The sequence below is a fragment of the Egretta garzetta genome, unplaced genomic scaffold (genome assembly GCF_000687185.1).
Source record: "Egretta garzetta isolate BGI_Z169 unplaced genomic scaffold, ASM68718v1 scaffold151, whole genome shotgun sequence".
In the NCBI taxonomy this organism is placed as follows: Eukaryota; Metazoa; Chordata; class Aves; order Pelecaniformes; family Ardeidae; genus Egretta; species Egretta garzetta.
In genome coordinates this window covers 5,420,511-5,434,573 of record NW_009258615.1, presented here as the reverse complement: position 1 = coordinate 5,434,573, position 14,063 = coordinate 5,420,511, and the positions used below count along the sequence as shown (strand labels likewise).

Genomic DNA, 14,063 nt, shown 5'->3' with positions numbered 1-14,063 from the left:
GAGTCCGGGCGAGGTGGCTCGGGAGGGCTGGGCTCGCTGTGCCGTGGTGTCGGAGACCTCGGGGAGCCCCAGAACGCCAGGCCACGTGTGGGAGTAAATAAGGTTGCCTTCGATTGTACGTTTGCCGAGGAAGGCCCGGCAAACAGCTAAATAATTCTTTAAAAGCAGTAAGATACTGACATACTGTTACATGAGGTAAAAAATGATGCCGGTAAGGTGCCAAAAGAATGTCCTTTCTTGTCTCCAAAGCACAGAAATCACCCTCAAAGAATTCTCAGATGTTTCCGTTCTTGAGCATCCTCAGTCACATCATCCCGTTTCAAACTTAACTTTCATACCACACTTCAGAAATTAATTAGCTTTCCTGAATTTGCTTTGCTGTTATTGGGACATGTTAAAAAAAAAAAAAAAAAAAGCCTTTGAACTATTGAGCTGCTATAGGAGTGCTTCCTGGGTTTATGGGTACCTTTCCGCTGAGGATCTTTTCTGCAACTTGCGAAGAACAACGCAGTTCTTAATGCAGTAAAGAGCACAAGAAAGAGCATGCCTCTGGTTGCAGGTTGTGACCCGTTATATTCTGTAAGTGCTTTCCTTACCTATTAGGTAACAACTAGAAAAGAAAATATGCAGATAGGAAGATGTGTTACAAGTGAAACTGTATTTCCCTGCTGCTCATAATTAATATTTTGGTTCTGTAATACCCAGTTATCTCCCTTTCATCCAGTTTTCTCTGTTGAATTTCTGTAATAGTAGATTCTTGTCTAGAGAATACATCAAATAATCTATAGTCTTCTACGGAGTAATTAACACGTATGTGCTGCAGGGCTTTTGTGTGTACCTTAAAGAACACTTGAAAGTGAAAAATTTCCCGACTATTTTAATATCAGGATATGCTAATGTAATTGCACTTAATGTGTGGAAAAATCATTATTTAACTTTTCTCTGAATACAGGTTCATAACATTAGATAAAATAAAACAGCATAATGAAAATACAAACTGCTGTCCAGCATGGGAAAGAAGGGTAACATTAAATAAACAAGTTGCATAAAGTTTTGTTCATTTTTAATTTCCCAAGTTTCATAGTTACCTTTATGTTATTATTACTAAGGGAAAGCCTGAAGATGGATGGGATGAAAGCACCATTGAACTGTTTCTTCATGAACTCGCTATAATGGATAGCAATAACTTTCTGGGCAACTGTGGTGTGGGTGAGAGGGAAGGAAGAGTGGCATCAGGACTCGTTGCCCGAAGGCATTACAGGTACAAATTGTTGGCAATTTGAATTATTCAGACTTATTATTAATGCTTTCAAATGGTGTATTTTATTGCATCGTCTTATCTGAAACCTTGGTAGCATTTGAGAAAAACAATATAATGTGATACGGAATTGATACAGCTTTCTGTATTGAATTTTCATTAATAACTCACTGGGAAGTCTTGAATGAAACAAAAATGTTGTGTCAGGGTTATGTCTGGTGTGCTGAACTGATAGAAGCTTAAGATGTTGAGTTGACTGTGTGCAAGGGAAGCAGACATCGTTTTAAAATAATCCATGCATTACTTGCCTCTTCAAACACTGTCCAGTTTTTTTATCTGTATGTTATTAAAACTGCTGTATATTGTAGTTGTAAAGTATCGAGCATTCCTAGTGAACAGTTATTTGTGTTTTGTTATATTCATTAATATCTTTATGGTGTGATTAGTTGATACGCACATGAAAACCCAGTCCATCTAGAATAGATTTTATAGGAAGTAAGGAGATCTATAAAGACAAGAAGAGCTTTTAATAGCTTGTAGCCCTTCTGACACTTGATGGGTGTGTTGGATGCTATAATTCTAGAGGCTCTGTGTTAATGTCTCTATGAAGCTACTTTTTTTTTTTTTTCCTCTGGGCCGAGTGCCTTGCTGTGATGTTTTATCTAACAGGAATGGAACAAAGTGAAATTTCCTGGAATATTTCTCCTTGAAAGATTAAACAAAAGCATATTAGAGACCAGAAATTTAGTAAGCTTTACCATATGGAAGTTGAATTACTTAAGCTTAATGGCTTTCGTAAGCCCTACAGTGCCATGAAAAATTAATGAAGAAAGCCAATAATACATCCATTTGCCTTTTTTGTTTTCTGTACTGCTCTCTAGTCTAAGATATGTGTGGTGAGGGAGGTAGAGGGTCACGCTGGGAAGAGTATTCGAGGAAGTACTGCTTTCTAACGATGCTGGAGAAAGCACGCCCAGCTTCTGGCCAGAGAGAGCCTGGGCTGGCATTTAGCTACTGTTGGTCTGATGCAGCTCTGTCACCTGACCTCCCGCCTTCACCTATGAGTGCCAGCAACACCAAGGGAAGGTGTAGAGATGTCCTCCACTCTGCTTATTTCTGCAGTACGATTTACAGGTAACTTTGGGAGTGATGGAGGTAGCAGGAGATGGTTCTCAAGCTGTCTTTCAGCTTAATGAATTCTAAGGGCCAGTCTTAGGGAGGATTGCACCTTAGGAAGGAGTACATATGTGCAGAAAAGAAAAACTAGTAGTATGAGAAAGTTATTAAGGGCATAGCAGCAGGAACAAGGGAAGAAAATACTTTTGGTTGAGTGAAGCTTATGTGCAAGTTTCAATTGTCAAGCTGTTGTTGATTTCAACTTACAGCTTGTAATGGGGAAAAAAACTTGGAGCATAGTTTTACAGATTACAAAATTCTGAATTCCATACACTCATCAGACTGCATTTTACTCTGTTCCCAAGACAAAAACAGAATTAAAGCCATAAATAGATGTGTATTGTTACTAGCTTATTTGAGCAGCTGCTGCATTTCAGCTATGGGTGAAGTTAGTTCTGTAAGCTTATATTTTATGCATGATTTCAGGATCCTCTACTCCTAAAAGGTGCTAAATAATATCCAACACTTATAAACACAGTTTATAAGCATAATCTATAAACAGAATGCGGAGAGAGATGGTATTGCATGATACATAATATTGAATAGTAGAATGAGGTACATGAAGTGAAGATGTAGAAAAAGATGGGCAAAGTGAAACATTAACCTAACTGTCTTTCAGGACATTTTGTCATAGCATATATTATTTCTTTGCCGTGTGGAGATGAAGCATTTGTCAGGGGACTATCTGTATAATACCACTATGCCTATTGTATGATACACTACAGGCAACTGATTTTTGTTTTCCTTGGAGTTGTGTGTCTGAACATGTCAGCATTTATAATGCTAATTCAACAGACAACAAGAAGTGCTGAGGTGCACTTAAAAGGAAGCCTGCCAGATGCTGGAGGTGTTGCTACTATGGGTCTTATCAAAGTTTTTAATTGCATACTGGAACATTGTTAATCTGCTGTTAAAAGAAAAAGTTTCATACGATTATATGTAGTTTGTTATAATGGAACTCAGCATGGCAGTTACTGATGTTGCATTGGATACAGCATTTTCCACAATTGTTTATCAAATTAAGTTCTCTTCCATCAGCAAGAATTGTTGCTTTGGGATGTGAAAAAACTTGATGTATGTTTTCAACCTCTTTTGTTTAGGTTGATCCATGGAATTGGAAGGTCAGGTGATATTTCTGCAGTCCAGCCTAAAGCTGCAGGCTCTAGCCTTTTGAACAAACTTACTAATTCAGTAGTTCTGGATATTATAAAGCTGGCTGGTAGGTGCAAATCTGAAAATATCTTTCCTTTGTTGGGGCATGTCATGGGTTCTTCATGTTCATTTCTGACTTGCTTTTTATGTGCAGGTGTCCGGACAGTGACCAATTGCTTTGTGGTTCCTATGGCAACTGGCATGAGTCTAACTCTGTGTTTTTTAACATTGCGGCACAAGAGACCAAAGGCAAAATACATTATCTGGCCACGTATAGACCAGAAATCTTGCTTTAAGTCAATGATAACTGCAGGTAAGAAGGAGCTGACTGATTACGCAGTGTGTTCTAATAGATGTAAAACTTCATCTAGCAGAGTGATCAATTTATATGCTTTCAGGAAGATCCAGAAAAGGCCTAATGCATAGTAGTTCTAAGTGCTTTATTTGTACGCTCCTGATTTCTAATGTGCAATTGCATGTAGGAGTAGTCTTGTAAAATGTGGGCATGTGCTGAGGTACAGAGGTGTATAAGGTAGTCTGTAGAGAGCACAATACTAAGGAAGTTACAGTTCACTCTCAGATGCCTAATTTGCTGTGCTGAGAATTATGTAAAACCAAGGCTCATGGTTCAAATCTCTCTCTTAGATTTATGCAAAAAGCATATGTTCCCTAGGAATTGTGAGCAGAAGGTGACAAGCTGACAGATTTGCATGTTCTTTTCTTTTAGAACATGGGAAGTGTTAGCTGCCCTATTTGTTTTTCATCTTGCAGTTTCATCCTCAGCTTACTCAGGAAATGAGTTTGGTGCCTTTCTTACTTCAAATCTTAATTTCTCTCAAATGGAGTTCCTTGTTTACCAGTCTATAAGTACGTTAAGGGTAGAAGTCTATCCCTGCAGTGAAGCTGTCCCCTCCTGCAGACAGATGCATGGGATCAAGAAAAGGGCAAGTAAGGGAGACCGTAATTTTCCAGCTCAGTGCACATACCTGCAGGTGGTGGCATAGATTCTGGTTCTTGTTCCTAGGACACATTTATTTTTTGCGTAAAAGAATCATTAGATTAAAAATGACTAAACAATTGGAAGCAGGGACTGGATTCTGTCCAGGTAAGATGCAGAGGTGTTTAAAAGGAATCGGATCAGAACAAATACAACATGTATACAAGAAAAGTGGGGGTGTTTTCAGAATACTATGTTCAATTTAGAACATCAAGCTAAAGAAATTACATTTATAATGGAGAAGGTTATGAGGAAATATGATTGATATGATGATAAGACAGCTATCACAAAATTAATTAAAAGAATTATCAACTAAAAATAAGAGAGAAGCAGTATCAGATATCTAACAACTATCTATTAAATGCAATCTCCATCTTTAAGATCACTAACTGAAAACCAGACTAGGGCTAACAATAAATCATTCTAGTCCAAGTTCTGTAGAGTTTGAACCTTACATGTCAGTGTTAAGGCATGGTGTTGAGCCATGAAGGAAAAATTCACATAGCTGCTGCCATGTTACGCTGCTTTGGTTTTTTTTCCTTTTTTGCCCCCTCTTCTCCTTTCTTTCCATTCAGTAAACTAAACATCTCTCTGTTTTTTTTGAAGAAAGTAATAGTCGCTTCAGTAGCATGGTGTTGCTGCAATGCCACACCTGTTTGGGGAAGAGAATATATGGCTTCCAGTGTTCCATTATATAAACAAAACCTTTCTATTTATTTATTTATTAGCTAGAAATTTGAGCAACTACCATGACAAGCTTCCCTCTTTAAGAAAGAAAACTCTTTAAGTGCTAGATTAGGTCAGCCCTGCCTTTGTCTAGCTGACTCTTGAAAGTCTTGAAAGAGGGTGGAGATCCCACAACCTCCCTGGATAGTAGTTCCAGTGCTGTGCTATCCTCTGAATGAAAGTTTTTCTTGCTGTTTATTTCAAACCTCTCGAGCCAAAATTTGTTGCTGTTGCCTCTTATTATATCCTACCAAGGAGAGTTAGGCTCTCTTGTCTTTGTGATTCCCTTTCAGATGGTTGGGAGCTGCTATTAGATATTCTCCTTAGCCTCTTCAGGCTTGAAAAGTCTAGCTCTTACAGCCTTTCTTTCTAAGCTCTGTGTGCTATACCTCATCCATCTTGGTAGCCCTCTGATGGACCTTCTCTGTTTTTTCAACATCCCTCCTGAGCAGTCCGTTCCAGAACTGGAAACATTCCAACATTTAGAAGAAGGGGATAAGTTCAATTTTTCAAACGTTTCTCATATGTGTCCTTGAGAAACAACCTTATGAGGTTCAGCTGTTGTACATCTTAAATATAAACTTAAACTGGAAACTTAAAAAAATAAAAGACTTGGGAAATAGCTTGGATTTTATAATGTGACAAAGTTCACTTTCAAAATGAGGTCAAACATGGACATTTTTATCTTTTAAGAAGTAATTTGGAAGTCTTTAGATTGAATAAGGCAGAGGCCTATGATGAAAGCCAATTCATAATGATCATTATTGCATTGCTGCATCTAATGACATACTTTTTTAGAGAGGCTGTTTTAGTATGCTAATGCTTTACAAGAATGCCACTCAAACACTTTCTTTTTAATTGGGAGGGAAGAGGTTAATCTGTTTTTAAAACAATCTTCAAACCTGTTGCTGTTCCATGCAAAGAATGTAAGGTAAGCTTTTGTCTGGAGCCCAGTATTTAACAAGAATATTACCGTAGTTTTTAGTTATATGGGCATTGTACAATAAAATGGTTTATGTATCTGTGCTTTCCAAGTCTGAAAGAATCTGTTAAAACAACAGAAGTAAGAAGATTTTTCAAGTTTATACTGGAACTAAAACCCCACAATTACAGATCTGATGATACACATTCAGGTCTTGGTTTTTTTTGGTCAGGTTTTGAGCCTGTGGTGATAGAAAATGTATTAGAAGGCGATGAGCTACGGACAGACATCCAAGCAGTGGAGGCTAAAATCAAGGCTCTTGGTGCTGAAAATATTCTTTGTGTGCATTCCACAACATCTTGCTTTGCTCCAAGGGTACCTGACAGGTAAGTAGTCTTTGTAAGAAGTGCGTTACTTGTTACTGTTAAAAAAAACCCAACCAAACCACAAACCGTCCATGTTTTGAATGTCCATCATCCTAAAATTGCTTAATTACTGCCAACAATTAGTAAAGATACTTTAATCCCCTTGCTTAAGGAAAATGGCAGGTTGAAACAGTGTTCCACTTTCAGAAAAGTATGTTAATAAAGTGAGAATAATGCAAAAGGTCTTCTTTCTGTCATATAACTGAGGTTAATGGTGATCTCTTGTGGTGAAATGAACGTCATTTTGGCAGTGTTTTTCTTAGAATTTCACAGAAGCAGTAAAAGTAGGCTTTCATAGAAACATAGTCCAGAAAATATAGTTCCATAGCTAATGCCACATTTTAATATTACTGTTGCCTTTTCTAGTCTTCTCCTCTAGCCAATGATGAATTTTCCTAGGCTGTTAATACAGTTAAAAGACAATAAAAAAGAACTACGGCTAAATTTAAAATCTTTGCTTGAGTTACTCTTTCCTGTTTATACTGATGTTTGTAGGGCTAATTAAGATACACCGATACAAGGAAACTCTTGGAAGCATCTAGGGCAGATGTGCTGTACGAGTATAGCATATGATTTGCCATGCTATAGCTTATCTTGGTTTGAACATTTGCTGCCTGATTGCATGATGCTACTTATAATTTCCAGCTGTTAAATCACCATTAAAAGAAGCTTAAAATACATTGCATTCTTTCCTAATATTTTGTGTCCACATACATACCTTCCATAGTTGCTACAAAGATGTCATTCAAGCACTAGCTGAAGCTGAGATGAACGTTACGGTTATGGATGGGAAATAGAGTATCTGAGACATTATTTCAATATGTAGCTTGATTATGAAATATTTGAAAGGCTTCTCAATCTGAAAATGACATGTTGAAGTAGAGGTGGCTAAAGTACTTGGTATATTGAGTCATTTGTCCAAAATGAGCACCATGGTTACTCACAAAATCTGCTCTATTTGCTTACGAAAATAAGTATCAAGAAGCAAATTCCTTAGGTTTCACAATTGAACAGGTATATTTTTATGGGCTCCTCTGTAGAACACTGAAGCATGAGATATTAGTAAGATGTCTTTTTTAATGTGGTTCTAAATGTAGTGTCTCAGTTGTTCCACTTTGCTTGTTTTTAATTTATCACAAAATTGAAAAGACTTCTATTTAGAGTTCTCTGCAGCGCATGCTTTTTTGTTAATTACTTTGTTATCTGGAAAATTTAGTTGAATATTTGCAAGTGTAGGAAAGAAACATTATTGACTCTGAAACATGGCAAGTAAAGATATGTTTTGCTCTGTTTTGCTACCTTTAAAAAATCCCGGTATTTATCATAGGTTAACCTGGTTGCTAGAGGGAAGTTAAAACCATATAATTCTGTCAGAATACTATGAACATTGCTTGAAGTTGACTTGCAGATTTATTGGCTAACTTAAATCACCGCTATCAAAATTGAATGGTCTATTTTATAGCTTGGGTAAATGAATCTTTTCCTTATCTGCCTCCTCTTTTTGACATGCGATTGTTTTGTCCTCTGCAACTAAGAGATGAATTACTAGGTAGTGGCACTGTGTTATGATATACCACAGATATAGGAGGATTTGAGCGCACTTTCTATTTAAAGGATACTGTCAACTATTGAAGGCCGTAACATTCATCTTCCTACAGAAAGGAAAATCCCGTACAGCATTTCTGGAGGGTGCCATTTTAAATGTCTGTTTTTAAATATCTTGCATTTGTAAGGCTTTGTTTAGTTGTGGTGGTGGGTTTTTTTAAATTTTTAAGCGGCTTAGGATTCTTAAAAGGTAATGGTAAGAGTTTTATGCCTGTATACTGATAGCTTTCATTTGAAGTATTATTTAACTTTATGGTAATAATTCACTAGTGTATAAACTCCCTTCCATGTGGAGACATCAGTTCTCAGACAGTCTCTTACCTGCTGCTGCTGTGAGTTATCTCTAAAACTACTATATTTAAAAGAGAACTAAAAGAAAAAAGTGTATTTTTCAGTTAGTTTATGTACTTAGCAGAACTCTGTATATTGTTACTTTCAGTAATATTAGAAGAAAGAGCAAAGCTTTCTTTTTATGAATTTTCACAAACAGGAGAGGAAGAGAGAATAAATTAGGAAATATTTCTGTAAGTCCTGTTTATGACTTTTAGGAACTCAAGTAGTAGCCAAACTTATATTAATGCTTCATTTTTCTGATACGACTACCAGCACTTTTCATGGTTCATTTTAAGCCTTGGAAGCAGACAAGTGGTGTGCATAATTGTTTTTTTCCCTTGCATAATCACTTTTTTTTTTTTCAAACTGTAGCACTTTTATCCTGTATTGTACTATAGATCTAATTGTTCAATAGAATATTTTTAGGAAAGTAAAGAGACTTTTCTGTTCTCAGTACTTGTGGAAGGTAGCTTATTGCTCCTTTAAGTCTCAGGAGGTGAGAAAGGCAAACATACATAGCGGTACACCCTCTGTATTTCCAGTTTGGTGAATTCTCTGCCTGCACTTGAAAAGAAGCCTGTAAGAGGGGAACTGTTTTCCTTTGAGTCTCTGTGGAAGGTGAGGAATGAGTCTGATTAAGATCAGCAGATCAGAAGGCAAAAACTTTGCCCTGTGTAGCATTGCGTTTCCTGAAGTGTGCTGTTAATGTTACATAGTTCACGATTCAGGATGTTGATAAATGTGAAAAAATTATTGGACGTGCAGCTCCTGCCAAATATCTTGACTCTAGAAGATCAATACATACATTATACTGGTGGTGTTTCCTAATCATTAAATACTTTTGATTTCTTTAGGGATAATACAGTGTTGATGATGTTTTCCTAAAGATTGAGGTTTAGAAAATTTAATCTGAGGTTTGCAGCTGAATTTTGCATTACAAACTGACACTAGGCAGTGTAATAGAAATAGAATGCAAAGGAATGTCACCTCTTGGAAAATGTTTTCATACTCTGTCACATTTTATATGAATGTCAGTAAATTACAGTGAGAGGCTGTACAGGAGGAGATAGAGTAAAAATGCATTGAAGATTTAGAGTTCCCTGATTTTTAAAAAAATAGTATTACCTTTATCATCACTTTAAGTTATTATATATTACCTTATTTTTTCAAATTGATTTTATTTCTAAAATGTATTCACAAGTTTGGGGGAAATCAAGAGCTTTTTTAAAGAATAAAGCATGACTAGAGTGCTTCAAAAAAGGGTACGAAGTACGTGTATGTTTAAAATGCTGAAGGTCCTTACCCAAAATGACCTATGCACCCACATAAATCGCAGTGTCTGAGAAATCAATCCAGGCTGAGCTCATTGTGATTTCAGGGATTTCTAAAGGCAAGTGAAGAGTTGTCTTTATTTCTGAGTAAACAGTCAAACAAAGTTTTAATTTGGAGATTTTCACATTCAGACATTTTAGGGCTCTCCATTCCTTTGAAAAGCATCTTTTCTGTTAATCAGTTTATCTGAGATATGCAAATGAGATTTCAGCCAAATAAACAGAAGCATTCCATTAGGCCATTTTAAAGTTGATTATTAAAAGAAAAGAAAAAGAAGTGCAAATAGCTAAAGCTCTGTTAGTTATCATTAAAGTAGTATAAAAAATGCTTATGTTTGAAGCAGAATAATTTGGGATCTGTTTACTGTGTTCCAGACAAAACTTTTAGTGAAGTGTGAAACATTTCAGCCCGGGTCAACAATTTGTAGTATATGTAAAAGCTAATAGAATTTTCTTCTTAACCTTCATAGCTTAAGGCGACAAGTGCTACCTTGAGGTACTAATCAAAAAAGTTTCTTTTCTTATTCTGACCTCTTTGTAGACCTTTCAGTCTTAATGGTCTGATTTGTAACATGAGTTATGGTTATCAGTGCTTCTCTAAATTACAGTTTTATGCTTGTAGACTGGAGGAACTGGCTGTGATTTGTGCTAGTTATGATATTCCCCATATTGTCAACAATGCATATGGAGTTCAGTCTTCAAAATGTATGCATCTGATCCAGCAGGTAGGAGCTGTGTATTTCAAATAATAATTTTTTTAACAAGTATAAGTAAATCTGATTGTAGACAACACTAGCAAACTTTATTGGATGTTTCACAGCTTTGAGACTAATCCTGTGCATGTCTGATATTTGAATAATTTTCTGAGAAAGCAGAGCAGAGGGAAATAGAGCTTAAAACCAGTATTTGTTATTTCTGTTGTGCTTTTTATGTATTAAACCCAAATTTATTTAGATTTCGGTTATGTTCGAGTGTCTGTCATAATGGAAGAATGTCCTTAATAAGCTTTCTTAAAATATTTCATAAATGTATTAACTAGAAATAAAGTCATGGATCATACTCGAATACAGATTAAGCCTTCAACAGAATGTGAATTACAAATTTTCAGTTGAAGGTACAAGGTTCTACAGCAACGCTTCATAGATGTTGCCACTGTTAAAATATTGTTGTCACAGAGAATGGATGAGGAAACTGGGTTAAGTTCAATGTTGTGTTTGAAAAAGTTTAACTTCTGTTCCTGCTTAGTTTGAACAGGAGGTTGCTTAATATCTAGGATCAGCCATGAAACTTAGAATTCTTGCATTCTTCCTCACTGCAATGTACATGCACTGTTTTCTTCAATTTTTATATTTTTTCTCTGTTGCCCATATCAAAAGAACTGGGGGATATTTTTTAACAGGATCCAGGGGGTCCTGAACTATTATGAATTCAAAATATACTGGTCATTTTTTTTCTAATTAAGAAGACGTTATGTTATTAACTGGGCACAGACCAACTTGATACATAATTATGACAGGAACGTCACGTTGGCATTTCTAAACCTTGAAAGACTGAAGGAATTTGACAAAACTTCAAGTGATATGTGAAACAGAAGATGGCATATACTTTATTTTTAATGTACTTGGTGTATGTTTATTGTATTTAACTTGCACAAGTTTAGTGAAATTCTAACATGAAGGGAGCTGTGGAATTGCTGAGTTTTACTGCGTGAAATGTATCTAACGATAATCTTCAGACTACAAAGCTACAAATAGAACTGTTACTGTGTTGGTTTCTGTGTTTTTTCTTGGCTTCTTGGTGGATTGTTGGGGGGTTTTTTTGTTTGTTTGTTCTTTGGTTATGCAAATGTATACATTTGAGCTCTGATTTGTTTTACATACATTTATAAAAATGTATTTCCTGGGATAGAAGATGTACTGTCTATGAGGAAGTAGATATTAATGAATACTTAGGAATATGTACATGCTGAGCACAGTGTGAGCAGACCTTGCAAGAGTATCACAGGAAAGAGCTTTTGAGACCATTTCATTTGTCATGCTTTTCCTCTCGTGGTCTCCTGTCAATTAAATCAAATGATAGCTGCTGGCATTCATCTTCCCGTCAAAAAGCTGACAAATTTGGAGTGCTTCTTCCTATCTCCCATGCACTAAGCTATTAAAACATAGAAATAATAACTGTGGTTTAGTTGGATCTGCTTTTTTCACTCTTTTTGTCATAGCTATTAACTCTTGTTTCTATTTCTTGTTTTTAATATGTAGTACTTTAATATGTATGTATTTGAATATACTTTAATATGTATGTTCTTTAATATAGTTTTCAGGTTCTGTTATGCTGCATACTTTTTATTTGTACAGTTCACAGTAGCATATTACTCAAATTGAAGACGTACTGCAGAATCTACATTGTTTTTCCTTTAAGAATATCTGAGTGGCTAGATAACGACCTTTTGTTTTCTGGGACGTGGGGAAATCTGCTATAGGAAGTTACGTGGATCTTGATTTTTGCAAGCAGCCTTATAAAAAGGAGTGCTGTCACAGCCCACTTGTTTTAATGCAAATCTATACTTGTATCAAGAAAAATCTGCTTTTCTAATGAAGCATTAACCTGTAGCCCTTTACCGTGGGAATCTGTGAAATGTTTTGAGTTGTACAGTTTTAACTGTATTAATTCCCATTAAATTCCAAGGGTTTTCTTTTTGGTTGTTGTTGAAAATAAGATACACTTAGACTTGCAGGAACTAAAATCAGTGTTTTAATCATAGCAAAATAGGAATTTGTAACGTACTATGTAAGCAGACAATAGCAATAACAGTGAGCAATGTTAAGAAAAAGTAACACTATGATTTTTAATTTTTCATCACAAATACAATATCTGAGAGAGTTTCAGGAACTATATTTATTTCAAGTACATTGCTGTATAATTATGATGCTATCACGTGTTTCCTTTTTCCTAATGTATGCTGTGGATTTTTTTTTTTTGTTCTTTTTTGATAAAGGGTGCTCGAGTAGGCAGAATAGATGCTTTTGTTCAGAGCTTGGACAAAAATTTTATGGTTCCAGTAGGTGGTGCTGTCATTGCTGGCTTCAGTGAGTCCTTCATTCAGGAGATCAGCAAAATGTATCCAGGTAACTAGTTCATGGACTGATTTCATCCACATGAAATAGCCTTAGAAAACTTGATTATCAGCTTGCTTTCACATAAAATTTATTTTTGGCAATTTAATCTGTATATCGTTTTTTTCAGGAAGAGCATCTGCGTCTCCTTCTTTAGATGTCCTCATTACACTCCTGTCTCTAGGTACCAGTGGCTACAAACAGTTACTGAAAGAGAGAAAGGTAAGCTTTTTGCCAAGCAGCACTTTCTTGAAGTCAGCTGTTAACAAAGTCTTGTTGCAAAACTGCTTTGTGTAGTAAATCCAGTTTCTGACTAGAAAGCCATTGATTTTTTTTTTCTGAGCTCAGAGCTCTGGATCTGGAAAGGCAGTATGATATAATTACTTCTTGGCCAAATGGTGCTCATGAGTAAGCATGGTTTCCATGTTATTTTCCAAACCAGAAAGCTAAACTGAGGTCCTATACTACCCTGCACAGTATTCATATTTGTTCTGAAGTGTGACTAATACAGTAGAATTTTGCCCACAAAAATCCTAGTCCAAGAAATACTGTGCTGTGTTATGATGGTCACACTCCTTCCGGGACTGAAGCGTGAGAACAGACACAGGTAACCCCGGGGTCTCTGCTCTTATTCACTTGGTCTTATTGTGCCTTCGTGCTATGACAGTGTTTAATTAAATTTTTGTGTACCACGTTCTCTGGAGACACACACAGCTTCTGGTTAGGTTATAAATACTGTGCATGGCCACAAAAAGAGAAAAATACTGTCATTTAAGGTACTCATCTAGATACAGAGCTAGGTTTCTTCTTTGCCTCTCACAGACTATAGTTGGGTATAACTGCATTGCACCAACATTCAAGTGGTCGAAGGTTGGAACTTGTTCATCTTGAGTTGGCCTTAATTCTGGACATAATACAGACCTGATTTTGCATTCTTTATATATAAACACAGAGGATTCTTTTTGTAGAATATTTTAGGTACGGAAATGCTGTGAATTAAATACTCTTAATAGTTCTAAATCATG

The 14,063-nt window shown here is 36.1% G+C and overlaps 1 protein-coding gene across 2 annotated transcripts in view; it reads left to right on the top strand.

Moving 5' to 3' along the window:
* SEPSECS (Sep (O-phosphoserine) tRNA:Sec (selenocysteine) tRNA synthase) overlaps positions 1-14,063 on the top strand; it is a 32,318-nt gene that overhangs the window by 4,430 nt on the left and 13,825 nt on the right. The window contains exons 1-8 of one of the 2 annotated variants that reach the window (XM_035903497.1): positions 61-579; positions 1,110-1,261; positions 3,535-3,653; positions 3,741-3,899; positions 6,464-6,617; positions 10,548-10,650; positions 12,921-13,050; positions 13,169-13,260. In XM_035903497.1, the coding sequence (XP_035759390.1) occupies positions 544-579; positions 1,110-1,261; positions 3,535-3,653; positions 3,741-3,899; positions 6,464-6,617; positions 10,548-10,650; positions 12,921-13,050; positions 13,169-13,260 (945 nt within the window). In that variant the 5' untranslated portion in view covers positions 61-543. Of the gene's footprint in view, positions 1-60; positions 580-1,109; positions 1,262-3,534; positions 3,654-3,740; positions 3,900-6,463; positions 6,618-10,547; positions 10,651-12,920; positions 13,051-13,168; positions 13,261-14,063 lie in introns of those variants that run through there. The other variant, XM_035903498.1, reaches the window with a different exon arrangement.